Source organism: Saccopteryx bilineata, chromosome 1, assembly GCF_036850765.1.
Source record: "Saccopteryx bilineata isolate mSacBil1 chromosome 1, mSacBil1_pri_phased_curated, whole genome shotgun sequence".
NCBI lineage: Eukaryota > Metazoa > Chordata > Mammalia > Chiroptera > Emballonuridae > Saccopteryx > Saccopteryx bilineata.
Genome location: NC_089490.1, coordinates 343,218,389 through 343,238,526, shown reverse-complemented (window position 1 = coordinate 343,238,526; position 20,138 = coordinate 343,218,389). Strand labels below are relative to the sequence as shown.

Below are 20,138 nucleotides of genomic sequence, written 5' to 3'. Positions count from 1 at the left end.
GTTGTGCAACCATCACCACTAATTTGAAAACATTTTCATCACCCCAAAAAGAAACCTCATACCTATAGTTACTCAAGAATCTCTTCTTAAAAGCTGTCTTTTGAAAATGGCTTTAGAAAGAGGCCAATCCATTTTTTAAATAAAACTATGTTTACAGGACTGAAAAAGTGAGAATTCAAGCAGCAAAGATATAAGGTATACATCTTTGGAAAAGTCAGTGACTTCTTTAGTTCCACTACATACAGACTACTTATGATGAATTCTTTGCAGAGTTTTCATAGTAACTAAATGGAAACCATAGTGCTCTATACTAGAACACTGGTAATCTGCTATGTAGCTCTTAAATTACCCTCAAATTATTCTATATTACTGTCAGATATTAAAGACTATGAAATTAATAAAAGAAATCATTTAGAGTCAGATTGCCCATAATTTTTGGTATTTTATAGCAGTACTGATCTAAAAATAGACAAGAAAGTTTCACTGGGTTTTCCATTTAGAAACCAAAGTAAAATTTTAATCTATTGAGGAACATTTACATTTTATATCAGACCATAAAACAAAACTCTTTTAAAATAATTAGCAAGATCTAAGTCTACACACTGATACTGTACCCACAGATTATTTTGAATCTTAGACTGTTAACATCAATAGTGATCATGATACATACTGGGGAGGAAAAAAAAAAAGCTCACTGCTCTAATCAGGGCATTCCAGTTATTTTCCTGGCTGAAGTTACAAGAAAAAGGGAGAATGATAAACACATACCTCCTCCATCAGCCTCTTTGATGTCATCTTCTATAGCTTCATCAATTGCTTCGTCAAACTCATCAAATCTAAAATATATACAACAATCACATTATAGCTTTCCTGACACATGGGTCAGGAGAGTTGCCTTTATTTATTTATTTATTTATTTATTTATTTATTTATTTATTTATTTTTACAGAGACAGAGAGTGAGCCAGAGAGAGGGATAGACAGACAGGAACGGAGAGATGAGAAGCATCAATCATTAGTTTTTCATTGCGCATTGCAACACCTTAGTTGTTCATTGATTGCTTTCTCATATGTGCCTTGACCACGGGCCTTCAGCAGACCAAATAACCCCTTGCTGGAGCCACCGACCTTGGGTTCAAGCTGGTGGGCTTTTGCTCAAACCAGATGAGCCCGCACTCAAGCTGGCGACCTCGGGGATCTCAAACCTGGGTCCTCAGCATCCCAGTCTGATGCTCTATCCACTGCGCCATGGCCTGGTCAGGCAGGAGAGTTGCCTTTAAACTGAAAAAGGCCTGAATATGAAACTATGAAACTGCTCTCTTCTACTTTGGGACTGTGTGACTTAGACTACATACCTTAGCTCATATTAGCCCATGTCTTTTGTAAAACTGGATTTTGTTAATCAATATCTAATACATAAATTGTTGTTTTTCATTTTCAAAGATCATCTATACCAGGCATCAGTAAATATTTTTGTAAAAAGCCAGACAGTAAGTATTCTAGACTTTGTAGACCATACAGTCCCTGTTCTAACTATTCAAGTCTGCCAGTGTAGCACAAAAGCAGCCAGACAATATAAGTAAATGAATGTGACTGTGTTCCGAAATAACTTTATGGACACTGTGATTTGAATTTCATGTCATTTTCATAGAATTTTCTTCTATTGGATCTTTATTCAATCATTTATAAATGTAAAAACCACTCCTAGGTCATGGGCTATACAAAAACTGGTAGTTAGCTGGATTTGGCCCCATGGGTTTGCCAATCCCTAATTATACAAATCACATGGCAAAGTAAGGTAAACAAAATTAGTGTCCCAGAAATAATACTAAGTGTGAGAACCATATTATTATTATTATTTTTTTAAACAAGTGGCATTTGAGAATTGTTTTTTTGTTGTTTTTTTTAAATTTTATTTATTCATTTTAGAGAGGAGAGAGAGACAGAGAGAGAAGGTGGGGAGGAGCTGGAAGCATCAACTCCCATATGTGCCTTGACCAGGCAAGCCCAGGGTTTTGAACCGGCGACCTCAGCATTTCCAGGTCGACGCTTTATCCACTGTGCCACCACAGGTCAGGCCCATATTATTATTTTTATTGAAGGTTATATTATTATTACTAAAATTCATATACAGATGGTCAGAATTTTAGAACTAGGTAAATGTACTTTATCTTATAAGGGCTGTCTCCCTTGATTTCATAATACTATATACAAAACACTGACATTAGAAGTGAGTAACCACAAAGATAAAGTGACTTGCCTAAAACTATGCTAAGTATGGTAATTATTAGCCATAGGTGGCTCTTTATTTTGCCTTCTGAGTTTAAAAACTCATTATGCCTATAAATTTCCTCACTAGGAAAATTTATATACCAACACAAACACAAAATTTTATATAATTTCAGAAGATTCACAAGTTTCAGGTTAAGAACTCTTCTTCTACAACATAGTTTTTATTGGCTGTGTAGTATCTTATCTTACAGTATATCAATTTATTTCAAATGGCTTACTTCCAATTTTTTCACAATTTTGCAATACTACAGCCTGACCAGGCGGTGGCACAGTGGACAGAGAGTTGAGCTGAGACTTGGAAGACCCAGGTTCAAAATCTGAAGGTCACTGGCTTGAGTGCAGGCTCATCCAGCTTGAGCATGGGCTCACCAGCTTGAGCGCAAGGTCGTGGCTTGAGCATGGGATCATAGACATGATCTCATGGTTGCTAGCATGAGCCCAAAGGTTGCTGGCTTGAAGCCCAAGGTTGCTGGCTTGAGCCCTAGGTTACTGCCTGGAGCAAGAGGTCACTCACTCTGCTTTAGCTCCCCCAGCCAAGGCACATATGAGAAAGCAATCAGTGAACAACTAAGGTGCTGCAACAAAAAATTGATGCTTCTCGTCTCTCTCCCTTCCTGTCTGTCTGTCCCTATCTGTTCCCCTCTGTTTCTGTCAAGAAAATAATTTTTTTTGCAATGCTACAAAAAACATTCTTGTTGCTATAGCTTAGCTTTTCCTTAGGATAAACTCTGAGAGCCTTGGATCCACTCTGGCGCAGTGAATCGAGCATTGGACTGGGACGCAAAGGACCCAGGTTCGAAAATCCAAGGTCACCAGCTTGAGTGTGGGCTCATCCGGTTTGAGTGTGGTATCATAGACATGACCCCAAGGTTGCTGGCTTGAGCAAGGGGTCACTTGCTCTGCTGGAGCCCCCAGTCAAGGCACACATGAGAAAGCAATCAATGAACAAATAAGGTGCTGCAAAGAAGAATTGATGCTCCTCATCTCTCTCCCTTCCTGCCTGCCTGTCCCTATATATCCCTCTCTCTGTCACAAAAAAAAAAAGATAAATTCTGAAAAAATAAAAACCTGTGCATCTATTCATCAGGCTAGAATAACAGAAACAGATAAAGCCAGATGCAAAGTTAATATAAAACAGTATTTCTCCCAAGGACATGCTGCAGCTGTATCATGGCTTATCAACTTATTTCTTTGTTTGACTACTACATTCTTACTGAGAATATCTGTTTTCTAATATCAGAAACCATCAAAACCTTCAGATATATTGTTATATCAGTAACACTGTACATCCCACCTTTGCCCAGAGGATCTAAGTCAGGGGTTCCAAAACTGCGGCCCCCTGAGGCCATTTAACCGGCCCCCACTGCACTTCCGGAAAGGGCACCTCTTTCATTGGTGGTCAGTGCGAGGAGCATAGTTCCCATTGAAATACTGGTCAGTTTGTTGATTTAAATTTACTTGTTCTTTATTTTAAATACTGTATTTGTTCCCATTTTGTTTTTTTTATTTTAAAATAAGATATGTGCAGTGTGCATAGGGATTTGTTCATAGATTTTTTTATAGTCCGGCCCTCCAATGGTCTGAGGGACAGAGAACTGGCCCCCTGTGTAAAAAGTTTGGGGACCCCTGATCTAAGTCACTGTTAACACAAAAAAGCAGTCTTTATTTATATCCCAAATGCAGAGCTTTGGATAAGAGATTGGACACAACATCCTACACATCTACTTAACTCCATTGTTTGCAAGGACACAGGACCCTGTGTGTACTATGCAGTTCAGATGTGGTACTAACCCCTTTACCAAGCCCTCCTTAGCTTTGAGCCTTACTTATCATTTGCTTCATTTAAATTTCATCTACACTCTAAAAATTTCATCAGGATCTTATCAAAACTTTCTTTTTCTTTGTTGAGACACCTCATGGTTCCACTATGAGATTCTGTTGGTTTACTCCCGGTATTCTTGCTATGGATACAATTGTTGGCTTAAAGGGCACACCAATTGTTCTGTTCAAAGGTTATTGCAATTTATAGCACAACCATGAAGTGAACTGTTATTTGGAAAAACAAAATTATTTTCTTGTTCTTTTAATTCTAATTTGAATAAGGAGTAAGGCCAAATATTATTTTCATGTTTACTGGTTATTTTTACTTTTTCTTTTTCCAATACACGTTTTTTCCTTGGCCAATTTTACCAGCCAGTGTGTTCACCTTTTCTTATTAATTTGTAAGAGCTTTTAATTTATTACAGATTTTAACCTCTTAGATATGTTGCAATTATGTCTATACAAAGTGTATTTCCTCTTTAACCTTTGCTTTCTTTTAAATTTTACTTGGAAAATTAACTTTAACAGGGTGACACTGATCAGTAAGAGTACAAAAGTTTCAGGTAAACATTTCTCTAGCATTTGAACTATTGATTATGTTGTATACTCATCACCCAAAGTCAAATCATTTTCCGTCAGCATATATTTGTCCCTCTCTGTACCCTTCCCCCCACCCCCACCCCTTATTATTATTTTTTCTTTTATTTTTCTGAAGTGAGAAGTGGGGAGGCAGAACAGACTCCTGCATGCTCCCAACCAGGATCCACCCACATGCCCACTAGGAGGCAATGCTCTGCCCATCTGGGGCGTTGCTCTGTTGTAACCAGAGCCATTCTAGCGCCTGAGGTGGAGGCCATGGAGCCATCCTCAGCACCTGGGCCAACTTTGCCCCAATAAAGCTTTGGCTGCAGGAGGTGTAGACAGAGATAGTGAGAAGGCAGAGGGGTAGAGGTGGAGAAACAGCTGGGTGCTTCTCCTGTGTGCCCTGGCCAGGAATCGAATCCAGGACTTCCACATGCTGGGCCGACACTCTACCACTGAACTAACTGGCCAGGGCTATTTTTTTTTTTTAATTTTGAGAAAGAAAAATTGTCTCACCCTGCTACCAGCGTAATAATGAGTGCTAATCATATTTCAGGTCAGTCACCTCCCAAATAAATAAACAAAATAAACAAAAATTAGTCACCGCGTCTAGTTCTAGATTCCCAGATAAATGAAACCTTTATTTTCCTAAAAACTGACACCCTAACAAAATGGCTTTCTACTTGACTTCAGCAATATTAATGTCTAAAGATATGCAATAACCTTAACAGATACCATCTAAAAAATGACTATTTCCACGATGAAAAAAAGTATACTAATTGTTTATTTTTTTTAAAAAAAAATTCTTTTAAAGTAAGAGTAGGGGAGATACAGATAGACTCCTGCATGTGCCTTGACCGTGATCTACCCTGCAACCCTGTCTTGGGCCAATGCTCAAATCAAAGGATGGCCACCCTCAGCACCTGAGGCCAACACGGGACCAACCAAGTTACCCTAAGTACCTAGGGCCGATGCTCAACAACCAGTGGCTGAAGACACTGGTTACGAGAGGGAAAAAGAAAGAGAAGGGAAAGAGAGAGGGGAAGAGAAGCAGATGGTTGCTTCTCATGTGTGCCCTGACTGGGTATTGAACCCAGGACGTCCACACACTGGGCTGATGCTCTATCCACCAAGCTAACTGGCCAGAGCCATATATTTAAATTTTATAACCCTTTCCTTTTGAATTATAACTTGTTTACAAAATTTCTTTGCAAATCTCTTCTTTTGTAAATGCTAGCATTGAGTCTTTCCATTATTGTGTATGTGTTTAGTATTATGCTTAAAAAGTTGCTCCTTGGACTAAGATTATATGCCTTCCTTAAATCCTTTTGGAAACTAGGTAGGGTATAAATGAATGAATTGCACAATACATTTTATGCTAAAAATAAATAGTTTATCAAAGGTTCCTAATAGTATCATTATAAAATTTAGAGCTGAAGGGATCATCTAAGTTAATCTACCATCAGAGTCATGGCAACCAAGACCCACAGAAATGGACCACTCAGAGATACCTGGACAGTAAGTGGCATGATAAGAACTATAAACTTCTAGTCTTCAGATCCCCAATCTAATGCCTGCTCTAGTCAACTATGGTGTCACATTCTTGGTTATGAGCAGTAAGAATCCAATAAATAATTAGTAAATGACAGTAGTGATGAAATTCTATTTTGGGGGTCCTTTTTTTGTGCTGATACTTTATAAAGTGCTTTACATTTTATACTTGCAACAGTTCTATTGTACCCTATGTAAAAAAGTAAATTCTAGGTGTATTTAAGAGTTTAAATATACTGCTCACAAAAATTAAGGGATATTTCAAAATGAATATGAAGCTATAAAATATCCCCTAACTTTTGTGAGCACTGTATAAAGAGTGAAACAGAGAAAACATATGAAAGACTATTAACTTATCTCAGGTAAATTTCTCTAAAATGTTACTAAGATGCAGAAATAATAATAAAAATCAATGATAAGAACCTGACCAGGTGGTGGCGCAGTGGATAGAGCGTTGGACTGGAACTCAGAGGACCCAGGTTCAAAACCCCGAGGTTGCCAGCTTGGGCATAGCCTCATCTGGTTTGAGCAAAGCTCACCAGCTTGAGCCCAAAGTTGCTAGCTTGAGCAAGGGGTCACTTGGTCTGCTATATTTCCCAGTCAAGGCACATATGAGAAAGCAATCAATGAGCAGCTAAGGTGCTGCAACAAAGAATTGATGCTTCTCATCTCTCTCCCATACAAAAAAGAAAAAAAGTGACAAGAGACATTCAAATGCCCAATAAGCACATGAGAAGATGCTCAACATGACCATCAGGGAAATGCACATAAAATCCAGGATATATTTAATATCACCTTGCATCTGGTGGGATGGCCAGTATAAAAAAAAACCAAAAGCAAACAGAATTGCAAAGATGTGGAGAACCTGGACACCTGGAAACCCTGTGCACTGCTTGGTGAGAATGCAAAAAAAACGCCACAAAACAAAACAAAAAAACACCACAAAATCCTGCAAGCCCACTTTTGGATATGTATCCAAGATGAAATGTTAATAAAACAAATCTGTTTCTTTTAACAACCACAATTATATCAGCATTGACAGACAATAGGGTCTCATATAATGCTTGTTATGAAAATTTAAACTTGTTCCAATGTGATGATATGCTGTATTATAAAAAAAATTCAAGCACAATGTATATTTCATTCTTGCTTATAAGTAATTTGTGAGAGATACTAGGTTGATGTGGAAAACTGCACCTAACTGTATTGGAATAACCAAACATACAACTCAAACATCTAGCAGTTACCTCAGTTTGTAATGTGTATTATAAGCTATAGCCATCTGCATCTGTTGTTACAACTTTCTGGCTGATTTTAAATCACCGTTGATTACCACCACACAATAATTTAAAAACTGCAATTTTCCTCACTTCTGTAGACAAATTTTGGGGCTTTTTTCAACATAAATGTCACAGGTATTACAGTGTATTTTATTTCTTAATCATTTAATATGTGGCAATAATATCACTATTTTTATTAGATTCCTATCTTTTTTTTAATGTGTCACTAATGAAGTTTTTGAGTGAGGCCATACTTCCCATAATCCCCTTGGTTTTTATTGTGTGATTTTGCACAGTATGGTGATTTTTAGAAATGTCTATGTTATAGCACAACTGACTTTACACTTGCACGTTTCATCAATAATCTTATGGTACTTTTATTAATTTTTCAGTATTTTTTTCTATTTATTCATTTTAGAGAGGAGAGAGAGAGGGAGAGAGGGAGAGAGGAAAAGAGGAAGAGAGAGAAGTGGGTAGGAGCAGGAAGCATCAACTCCAACATGAGCCTTGACCAGGCAAGCCCAGGGTTTCGAACCAGAGACCTCAGGCTTTCCAGGTTGACGCTTTATCCACTGCGCCACCACAGGTCAGGCCCTCAAAGTTTTTTTTTTAAAGAATAAGATCAACCCTGTTGCCTGATCAGGAAGTGGCACAGTGAATAGGGAGTAGACCTGGGATGTTGAGGACCCAGGTTCAAAACCTCAAGGTTGCTGGCTTGAGCGTGGGCTCACCAGCTTGAGCGTAGGATCATAGACACGAGCCCATAGTCACTGGCTTGAGCAAGAGGTCACTGGCTCAGCTGAAGCCCCCCCCCCCGGTCAAGGCACATATGAGAAAGTAATCAATGAACAAAAGTGCTACAACAATAAGTTGATGTTTCCAATCTCTCCCCACTTCCTGTTTGTCCTTTTCAGTCCTGTTTCTTTCTTTCCTTTCTCTCTTGCTGAAAGAAAAAAAAAAAGATAGACTCCATTCCAGTTTATTTTAAAGATTTTCCTCTTAATGGCTCTATTGCACTTTATAAAGTTTTAACAATAAAAAGCAGCAAACTATAAACGGGGAACTCTTCCATGATCACTGATGAAGTTTATAAACAAGCAAGCTCAAAGTTCAATACGATCAACTTTGTTATTCATATCCAGTTACTCAAGTTAAAAAACTGTTTTGATGTTGTCTAAGTAGACTACAGGTCAAAAAAGAAGGTCAAATTAAAAGCAATCCCCTTAAGATCAGGAACAAGGCAGGAGTGTCCCCTTTCACCACTTTTATTCAACATAGTTCTGGAAGTCCTAGCCACAGCAATCAGACAAGAAAAAGAAATAAAAGGCATCCAAATTGGAAAAGAAGAAGTAAAACTATCATTATTTGCAGATGATATGATATTGTATGATATATAGAAAACCCTAAAGTCTCAGTCAAAAAACTACTGGACCTGATAAATGAATTCAGCAAGGTGGCAGGATATAAAATTAATATACTCAGAAATCAGAGGCATTTTTATACACGAACAATGAACTGTCAGAAAGAGAAATTAAGGAAGCAGTCCCCTTCACCATTGCAACCAGAAAGATAAAGTACCTAGGAGTAAATTTAACCAGGAAGATTAAAGACTTGTACTCGGAAAATTATAAAACATTGATAAAAAGAAATCAGGGAAGATACAAATAAGTGGAAGCATATACCGTGCTCATGGTTAGGAAGAATAAACATCATTAAAATGTCTGTATTACCCAAAGCAATTAATAAATTCAGTGCAATGCCAATTAAAATACCAATGACATACTTCAAAGATATAATAGATATATTCCAAAAATTTATATGGAATCAAAAGAGAACACGAATAGCCTCAGCAATCTTGAAAAGGAAGAATAAAGTGGAAGGTATCACACTTCCAGATATCAAGTTATACTACAAGGCCATTGTACTCAAAACAGCCTGGTACTGGCATAAGAACAGGCATATAGATCAATGGAACAGAACAGAGAACCCAGAAATAAACCCACACCTTTATGGACAACTGATATTTGACAAAGGAGGTAAGGGCATACAATGGAGTAAAGACAGCCTCTTTAACAAATGATGTTGGGAAAATTGGACAGCTACCTGCAAGAAAATGAAACTAGACCACCAACTTACACTATTCACAAAAATAAATTCAAAATGGATGGAAGACTTAAATGTAAGCTGTAAAACCATAAGCATCTTAGAAGAAAACATAGGCAGTAAGCTCTCTGACATCTCCACAGGCAAGTGAAATAAAAGACAGGATAAACAAATGGGACTATATCAAACTAAAAAGCTTTTGTGCAGCTAAAGACAATAAGAACAGAATAAAAAGACAAACTACACAATGCAAGAATATATTTGACAATACGTCTGATAAAGGGTTAATAACCAAAATTTATAAAGAACCTGTAAAACTCAACACAAGAAAGACAAACAATCCAATCAAAAAATGGGCGAAAGAAATGAATAGACACTTCTCCAAAGAGGACATACAGATGGCCAATAGGCATATGAAAAAATGGTCAACATCACAAATCATTAGAGAAATGCAAATTAAACCCACAATGAGATATCACCTCACACCAGTCAGAATGGCGCTCATCAACAAAACAACACAGAATAAGTGCTGGCGAGGATGTGGAGAAAAGGGAGCCCTCCTGTACTGCTGGTGAGAATGCAGACTGGTGCAGCCACTGTGGAAAACAATATGGAGATTCCTCAAAAAATTAAAAATCGAACTGCCTTTTGACCCAGCTATCCCACTTTTAGGAATATACCCCAAGAACACCATAGAACTGTTTCAAAAGGAGAAATGCACCCCCATGTTTATGGCAGCATTGTTCACAATAGCGAAGGATCTGGAAACAGCCCAAGTGTCCATCAGTGGACGAGTGGAATAAAAAGCTTTGGTACATATATACTATGGAATACTACTCAGCCATAAGAAATGATGACATCGGATCATTTACAATAACATGGATGGACCTTGATAACATTATACCGAGCGAAATAAGTAAATCAGAAAAAACTAAAAACTATATGATTCCATACATAGGTGAGACACAAGAATGAGACTCAGAGACATGGACAAGAGTGTGGTGGTTATGAGGTGGGGGGGAGGAGAGGGAAGGGGTTGGGGAGGGGAGGGGCACAAAGAAATCCAGTTAGAAGGTGATGGAAGACAATTGGACTTTGGGTGATGGGAATGCAGCATAACAAATGTCAAAATAACCTAGAGATGTTTTCTCTGAACATATGTATCCTGATTTATCAATGTCACTCAATAAAAATTAAAAAAAAGATAATAAAAAGGTCAAAAATAAATAAAATATAATTTATATATTATTTGACTGAGACAGGGAGTTTTAGTGGAAAGGATAATAGACTAGTAAACAATCAGATGACAAAGTTTTAGTATAGATTTAGTTACTAAAAGCATGATCATGAAAAAAAATCAATTCAAGTCTCAGTATCTCCCCTTCTCCCTTTCTGATAGTAGACCATTACCCATATTATAGTTATTGACTCCTTCAATAGGCATTCATGGAACATTTACTATTTGTAGCACAGTGCTCACTGTAAAGGACAAAGGATGCATAAAACAGACATGCCTTACCTTCGTGCTAACAGTCCAGTGGGAGAGAAATATTAACCAAATAACTAAAATCACAACCATTTCAACTATGGTAGGTGCTTTCAAGGAGAACTGGTTGCTATGAGGGCATATAATAGAGATAGTTGATGAAGAGAATGTTAACGAGGTTAAAACAGGAAGGAAATTCTGGGCAGAGTAAACTGTAAGTGTAAAGGAACTGATGCTGAGGAATAGGGAAAATGTGATAAGGGAGCTGGAAAGCTAAGCACACAGCAGACCATGCAGTGCTTCCTGGGCCTCGTTAGAGGCATCAATCATTATCCCAAGAGGTAAAGAAATCTGACAAAGTATGTTAACCAGGAAAGAACAACATGGACAAATTTATATTTGGAAAAGATCAGGCTGGTTGCTCTCAAATTCTGATTCTAAAGCTAGGAGGTGAGAAATATATATATAACTGCTAATGATCACTGGGATGGGAAAAGCTTATACTCTGGAACATGTGTGATTTAAAAGACATTTTACACTCTTTCATTTCCAATTATTTCATACCTATAACTTATACATTTCCGTGTTCTTGTGGATCTTCTTTCAAGCAAGGTTACTTTGGATTTTTTTGAATCTTTTTTCTTTTCTTCATGATCCTCAGAAAAATCTGGCTCCTGGTTTTAAAATATAATAATTACATGTTATTACTCAGGACAGAACAAAGTTCTGGAATTAATAGTTTCTAATGTTCCTCTAAGAGTACCTGTAAAAGGTTTGAAAAAGATGACCACTCCCCAAACTGAAGAAACATGGAGATACTATATACAGATTTTTAAAAATATTGATCAAAAGAAACACTTCTGTATTAAAATTTTTGCTTTTGTGTTTATAATGACCTCTATTAAAAACAATCATGATGAAGGTTTTCACATCAATAAATACTTTAACAAATAATTAAATTTAGTACATAAAATTAAGATATTCAGCCCTGGCTGGATAGCTCTGTTGGCTGGAGTGTCGTTCTGAAGTGCAGAGGTTGCTGGTTCAATCCCCAGTCATGGCACATACAGGAACAGATCGATGTTCCTGTCTCTCTAGCTCTCTCTCCCTTCCTCTCTCTCTAAAATCAATCAATTTTTTTAAAAAAGTTAAGATACTCAATACATAAGCTAAAAGAAATGAAATAATGTATTTCAAAGAAAGGGGAATGATATGGAAGAAAAATAATAATACAGGTTATTTAAGCATGTGATTTAACTAAAACTGAATGATACTGTATATGGAACTAAGAAAATTTCTTCACTTCAAATAAAAAACCTTTACTACTCATGAGCTATCCTTATTTATAAATAGGCTAATAAATGTAAAGCAGTAAAATCCCTTCAAAGAAACCAAACTGTAAAAACAGAAATGGAAGATTCTGATAACCAAAAAAGAATAGAATTTAAAATCAGATGATTCTCCCTGAACTATTCTTGAGACAATTGACATAAATAGCAGATAAAGAAGCTAAAAACAAATCACCCAATTTAGGACTTAAAAAAAGAAAACAAACAAACAAAAAATGCCATAGGGGTGACCTATAAATTTAGTTTGGATGTAATATTACATTCAGGGACTAATTTTACATAATTTTAATCATGAGAGATCTGGGTGATTTATGATCCTAAATTTTCATTTTTAATAAAATAGGTATACTATGTATTTAAAACTATTCATCACACATAAAGTGGTATAAATTTTTGAACAATTATGGCAATCTCTTCTTTAAAACTACTATAAATCAGAAACTTACTTGTGGAGGAATGATGTTTTCAATGCTGATGCCCACATACACCAAGCGCTCTTTCCTTTAAAAAGTAAAAAAGCACACAAAATAAAATTTGCTAAAAATAAAACTGTTATAAAAACATTACTGAAACACACAATACTAAAATTACGGTTTCGTGGTAGCAGAGGCTAGGTTACAAATACATTAGCTATTATCTATAAAACTTATAGTACTGGTATCGGTGGGAGGCACAAAATTTCTTAAAGGCATAAAAATTGTAGCTTTAGGAGGGGTTGGCAAGCTGGGAGGCAAGGGGAAGGGGATTAAGAAGTACAAACTTTCAGTTATCAAACAAGTCAAGGGATGTAATGTACAGCATAGGGAAAAGAGTCAGTAATGTAATAACTATGATTGGTGATTAATAATTAATTAGATTCATATTAGACATTGTGGTGATCACTTTGTAAGGGATATAAATGTTGATTCACTATCTTGTACACTCAATATTGTATGTCAACCATAGTTATAATTTTTTTTGAAAACTGACTTATACCAACGAAATAAAACCTGTAACTGAAATAGACAAGGAAACTTCATGAAGAGTAATAGTGTGACTGACTGATAAAGTGATTAGACACAAAGCCAACTTTGATTGAATAAACTAGATCTTTGTCATGCTGGAAGTTTTTAGTAATACTGTATGGGTATATACACAGCTATAATTTAATTAATAATAAATATCACTATAAAATAATTCTTTATAACAGAACCATATCAAGGTCCCAATAAATGATGCTAAGACCATTCAGTTCTTGTTCACAGAGAAGACAAAAGCAATGCAGCCACATGGCTCTGTACTCTAGGATGGTACAACGAAAATATCTTCATGTGGATGTAGAACATTAATGACATCTTCATAGTTTCAATGCTAAGAGAGAAAGTTCTGTTGATTTAAATTCAACAAATTTTACATAACACCATACAACTGGTGCTTTCCATTTCTCCCCAAGTTAATTTGATTCACCAAGGACAGCTGAGCCCCTACATACATACCAGTGTATTGTGAACTGAATAGAAATAAAAGAGGCAAGAACAGTACTAGCTGAAATTAATAAGGAAGGCTTCATGGATAAATCAGAACTAGAGCTCTGAGTTATTAAATATGTTTGACACACCTGTCCTTATACTACTATCCAAGTTTACTGTGATACCAATTTCCTCATTTATACCCCCCAAATCTCTACTTTCACATGACCATTATTTTTCTTAACTCAACTGAAAAAAATAGTCATATTCATACTGGGTCATGATTTGTGTCAGGCCAGGAAATCTAAAGATAAATAACACATGGTTCTTGCCCTCACAATTATTAACTGACTGTTGTCCATTTTGAACAAGGGAAACATGAAAAAGAGATTTTATCCGAAGAACTAAGAAATTTGGGAAGGCTTTAAATGCTTGAGTAGAATCTTGAAGGTAGGTATGATTCCTCATCAAAGCATTCTCTCAGTAATCTTATGGAAAGATACATCTACCACTCTATCTCACCACCACCTGCTCAATGTTCATATTGGGCCCAGACTCTATCATTACCTATAACTACACCCCTTCTAAAATTTCCATTCCAGGGATCCTATTCTCTGATTTCTACTGGCTCAGTTTCTAGCTCAGTCCCTCTGGTACACTGATTTCAACAATTGCCTTCAAAAAGACTCCAGTAGGATCTCTATGCACTGACCCTACCCTCTTTTCACTGTCCATCATTCCCTTCATATCCTTACTTTCCCCCTTACCTGGCTTAGACTCCACGGTCCATCATTATAAATACTCCTTTGTATACACTTTCAATTCCTTGTCTCTTTCTCTCCTTCCCTCTGATATATTACCTGGAAAATTCCAACCCTGATTAAATCCAACTCTCTGCTAGCAAAGCACTAGAAATAGTACTCTGGAAGTATTGAACTATTTGAATTCCCAAATAATTTCTGGCACCAAGTTATGAAAGGGATGTTTACGAATCAGTGGAATGGACTTCTGAAACATCAGATTTCAGAGCATCACAGCTCTATCTCTGTAGATAGTCGCTCACTAGTCACTAATTATTCATTAACACATCGTTTTTTTCACCATATTATACAGAGCCCTTTAAGGTATAGACCACATAATGTACTTCATGTTGATTACATTGCCTGGTATAAAGTAGGTGCTCAATAAATACTGATTAAGTGTTTAATAAATGCATGAATAGGTAAGATGACCTTATACAATGACACAGAGTAAGCAAGACTCTAAGTTACTAGGATGAGTGCTACAGAAATTATCTCATAGTTAAAAAAAGGTGAATAAAACTGCCCACTTTAAAAAATAGATGAAGCAACCTAGAATTTACAGTTGATATATTACTTATTTTAGAAACACATATTTTGCTATGTAGAGCTCCTAAGATTCATACATATACATGTACAGTAGGAGCTATAAATAATAAAAGTTTTGTTAACCAGATTACTGAGGAGAATTAACAAACAGGAACAATTCAGTTAACTGGCATTGTGACAGATTGGTCTCTTGTAACAATAACTTTCCTCTCTTTTCTGTGATCCAATTCATATAGGATTTAGTGTGTGATCTAAAGCCACAATTACAGAGTCCTCTTAAAAAATGACAAATAAAGGTGATTACCAAGAGTAAAAGAGAAAGCAAATGAACTAGCAAATGGGAGAACAATAGTGTAAACAAATGCTGTGGCACATTTTAACAAATTTCTAAAATACATATTTCTTAATTGCAGCTGCATGGCCTACAGTGTGTGAGGAAATAGTCCAAAAAATTATCACACTTTCTACATATAAAAAGGTATAGCACCACAGACTTCCAAAAAACAAGCAGATAACAATGAATAGACAAATTCTTAGTGTTTGACATTATCGCTTTTAGAGAGAATACATTTCCTTCCAAGCTCTTGAAGGGTAAGACTATTTGCTATCAACATTGCTGAGACAGATCAGCTTCAGAACATGAGAACACTGCTCATTTCTCAGGACAGGCAGATTTTCGAAAGACTGAAGCAAAGGGACAATCTGATTTTCAATTACGATTTAATTTGAAGCATCTTTAGGTAGATATTTTCCGGTGTCAAAAATAAAATCAGGAGCAATTCTGCACATCACAATAGCCCTAATAATTTTATACAGGACTATTTTAATTTCTAAATACAAAAGTATTTAGAAAACCAATTTTTAATTGGTTTTAACTTTGATTTCCTAGTCAACTCTAGAGATTAACTTTGCCTTTAAATTAAGTACTGTCCATTATAAACCACACAGTTCAAACTGAGTAGTAAAGAAAAAAAAACACAACAGGATTTGGAGGCTGAACCTCTTTTTAAGGTTCACCTTTGTATAGAGTCAGTGAAATTATGGAATGACCTTACTACCTCAAGGCAAGCTAAATTTGTCGGGTGGGTGAATTATGTGACAGCAGGTAAAAGTTCAAGTAGTAGCAAATGAAGGTTATAATACCAATCAGGAAACATTGCTTAGATTATCTCATACTTTGTACAAATGGGCATCAAGTGCTGATTAATCCTCCAAAAAGTCTCTTCCACATCTCTACTTTATTACGACTGCCCTAGTTCAGGCCTTACTGGCTCTCACAACTGTACTGCAACAGCCTCAACTCTAATTCCTTCTTTTTACTGTTACCAGGGTATCTTTCCCAAAATAAAAACCTGATTATGTGGATCCCTCCTTTGACGTCTATAGAAAATAACTCAAATTCCATAACCAGCTCTGCAAAGCTGTTCACAATTTGGCCTCATCTCCTTTTATAGCTTGATCCCCTAGCACTCTCCTACTGTCCGTCACTTTTATACTTTGTTTTTGCTCACATTTGTGCTCTTTGCCTAAAATGTTCTTTCTCTGCATACCCACCTTTATAACCCCAACTTATCTTCCAAGGACATCTCTGATAAGCCCAAGCCCTAGAACTAAAATCCCCTTCACAATATTCTTGTATTGCTCTGAACAGACCTCCACTTGTCACTTAAAATTAACTGTATCACTGGCTCATACATCTGTATTCTGACAGAGGATGAGTTCCATGTAAGTGGGAGCTTTGTTTCACTCACCTTTTCTCTTCAATTTGTACATAGTAGGTATAAATCTATGTTTAGCAACAGACTAAACAAATGAGGTACAAATGAATATAAACATGCTATCTTGATTCTGAGACCCGTTTTAAAGATTAGGCTTAATTCTAGTTTTATCACCTTCAAGAAGCCTTCTCAACTTCTTTAGACCATGCTGCAGAGGCACATTAAAGAGAGAGGCATCTTTTATGTCAGTGGGACACACTTCTGCATTTAAATGCTCTTTATTTCACTTGTGTGATTTCTGCCCACACACAGACATGACACGGGTAACTAAACCACACACCAGTGCTGACAGTTTTCTTGTAGTCACTACATACTTAGGTATATATCGTCCACAATACTTGGACCAGTATTTATTCAGAGAAGGTTCTGATAAATATTTTAGATCAGGGATTGGAAAACTCTTCCTGTAAAAGGACAGATAATAAATTAGGCTAGGTGGTTCATAAGGTCTCTGTAGTAACTACTAAAATCTGCTGCTATAGTACACAAGCAACCACAGACAATATTTAACAAATGGGTGTGTTCCAATAAAACTTTATTTAAGTACAATGAAACCTGAATATATAGGTTTCATGTGTCATAAAATGATTGTTGTTTTGATCTTATTTACAATCATTTAAAACCAATAAAGATATCCTTACATAGCAGGAAAAACAAGAAGCAGGCCAGATCTGGTGCACAGGTTAGTCTGCCTATCCCCGCCTAAACAGATACATCAATCTATACTGAAAGACAATTCTACCATCAAATTCTCAAATAAAAGAGTAACACACATATCACAATACCTCCGTTCAGCACGCTCCTTCTTCTTTAAGGCAACATCCAAATCTTGCAATTGTTCCTCTAATTTCTCACACAGTAGTTTCTGAAACAGCCACAGATGAATTATCATTTTAACACATTCCCACAATCGTCTGTCACTTGCATGTCTGCTCATGGATACTGTGCTATGAAAGCGGATAGGGGCCACACAGTGAGAGAACACCGAAATGCCCCTTATGTTTAAATAAAGTGGTGCCACAACATCCAATGAACTGAAGACAAACAGAGTATCTTTAAAGTAAAGCACATAGTACAGAACCTCAACCTTGCTACAATACATTCTATACTTTCTATGCCTATCTTGCTGGCAGAAATCAATGTTTAAAATAGCATTTGGTTCAATGTGTATACAAGACAGTGATTAATTTTTTTTTAAATGCCAAGACATTTTTAAGGGAGAGAGTTATATGTTCAATAAAATATAATGGTGCCAACCACTAGTTTTAAAAAAGAGAAAGAGCCTGATCAGTGGTGGTGCAGTGGATCAAGCATCGACCTGGGACGCAGAGGTCCCAGGTTTGAAACCCTGAGGCTGCCAGCTTGAGCATGGGCTCGTCGTGTTTGAGCGCAGAGTTACCAACTTGAGCATGGGGTCGCCAGCTTGAGCAAGGCTCGAGCAAGGGGTCACTGGCTTGACTTGAGTTGATGCTTTCCATTTCTCTCCCTTCCTTTTCTCTTCATTCCCTTCTCTGTCTCCCTCATTAAAAACAAACAAACAAAAACAAAAAACAAAAAAAAAGAGAGAAAGAAAAAAAGTATACAACCATGCCACATGGTTACTGAATCAAAACGAAGCTGAAGAATGTAATGGATAAAGCTATGCTAAGCCACAGAAATCCACTGAGAAATGCAATAAAGCCCATCATTTCTAACCAAAATGAGACCAGGCTTGTGAGAGAAAGGACCCCTTGGGTGTAGTGGCACAAAACTATTCCTGTTCTTCAACTCACAGAAGTAATCACCTGAATCCAGATAAGAGATAAATAGGGTCCATGTTTCTATTCATGGTACCATCCTAATGGTACATAATTCATAAAACCATCTATAAAACTACTAATAAAGGAAGATAGGCAGAAATGGAAAAAAAAGGATGATACAAAAGGATAAATACCAGGAAGTAACTATCTTTTGCTTTGTATCTTAATTTGGGGCTCTTTGTGCCTTTAATGAATGTGAGGGGGGAAAATCAGAGACTGTAATTTTACAAAAATTGAAGGTCTTCTGGGACTTGCTTTGGAAAAAAATTAAGGGAAGACCTAAGAGATAAAAATGAAGGGTAGCCTTTTCAATAGTCTCTAATTTCACAGAAATTTAAACAAGAGGTAGACCAAATTTACAAATTGCTTTGAAGATTTAAAATGTTTTGTGGCTGTCAAGAAGTATTACTACTTTGAATAGAACACCAAAGGCTAGAAAAGCAGAGGTGTGCTGGGTCGTACATGTTGGCAAGGGGGGCAGAACCACTCTCCATCGGGGATGATCATCAGAGGAGGGCGAAGGCAGGCAGTGTGGTATCCACTGTCACAAGAGTCACACAGAAGAATCTGAAATAAACCAGATATTAATATCAACCTAACTTGATGACTAAACTTCCATGATTCAAGTTAAAATAAAGCCATTTATCTTAAGATTAATTTACTAAAATCTTTGTTTGCATAAGCATAATAAAAAAAGCTCTTAATAATTAGGGATCGAACATGCCATTTTTTTAAGTTAAAAAATAAAAAATCTAAGAAAATGTTAAACTACAAAATTAAGTGAAAAATAGCCTTTCTTAACTAATTATAATCCTCTTCTAGTGTGCCACAGGGCTATTACAATAAATTTTTTATAACAGAGTTTTATAGATGAAGTATTACAAACTGCCCTTGTACACACAATTTTCCCTTTAAAAAGCATTTCAATTACCAATCTGTAGAGTCATTCATGGTTCCTTTCATCATATAAATTGAAATATGAAAGGAACTGTGGAAAGTGGGGAAGAAAACTATACTTAGGACCACCATGTTCAAATATGAAGTCTTAAATTGATATTTTTTGTTATTTGATTTAAGATGACCAAGTTTCTAAAAATTAAAATGGTACATTTATGAATGTTTGAATTAAAAAAACAAACACTTTTATTTAAAAAACTTTTTAAGTTTACAGAAGAGTTGCAACGACAGTACAGAGGTCCCATAAACTCTTTAATCAGCTGCCACTAAAGTTAACATCTTACATAACCATGGTACATTTACTAAAACTAAGAAATTAACATCAATACTATACTATTATTTAA

At 36.3% G+C, this 20,138-nt stretch overlaps 1 protein-coding gene across 3 annotated transcripts in view; it reads right to left on the bottom strand.

The window, feature by feature from the left end:
* Positions 1-20,138, bottom strand: part of RSF1 (remodeling and spacing factor 1) — a 187,945-nt gene that overhangs the window by 23,044 nt on the left and 144,763 nt on the right. For all 3 annotated transcript variants that reach the window (XM_066249494.1, XM_066249483.1, XM_066249500.1), the window contains 5 exons: positions 19,300-19,404; positions 17,824-17,903; positions 12,910-12,964; positions 11,679-11,788; positions 769-836 (listed from right to left, as the gene is read on the bottom strand). In XM_066249494.1, the coding sequence (XP_066105591.1) occupies positions 769-836; positions 11,679-11,788; positions 12,910-12,964; positions 17,824-17,903; positions 19,300-19,404 (418 nt within the window). The remainder of the gene's footprint in view (positions 1-768; positions 837-11,678; positions 11,789-12,909; positions 12,965-17,823; positions 17,904-19,299; positions 19,405-20,138) is intronic.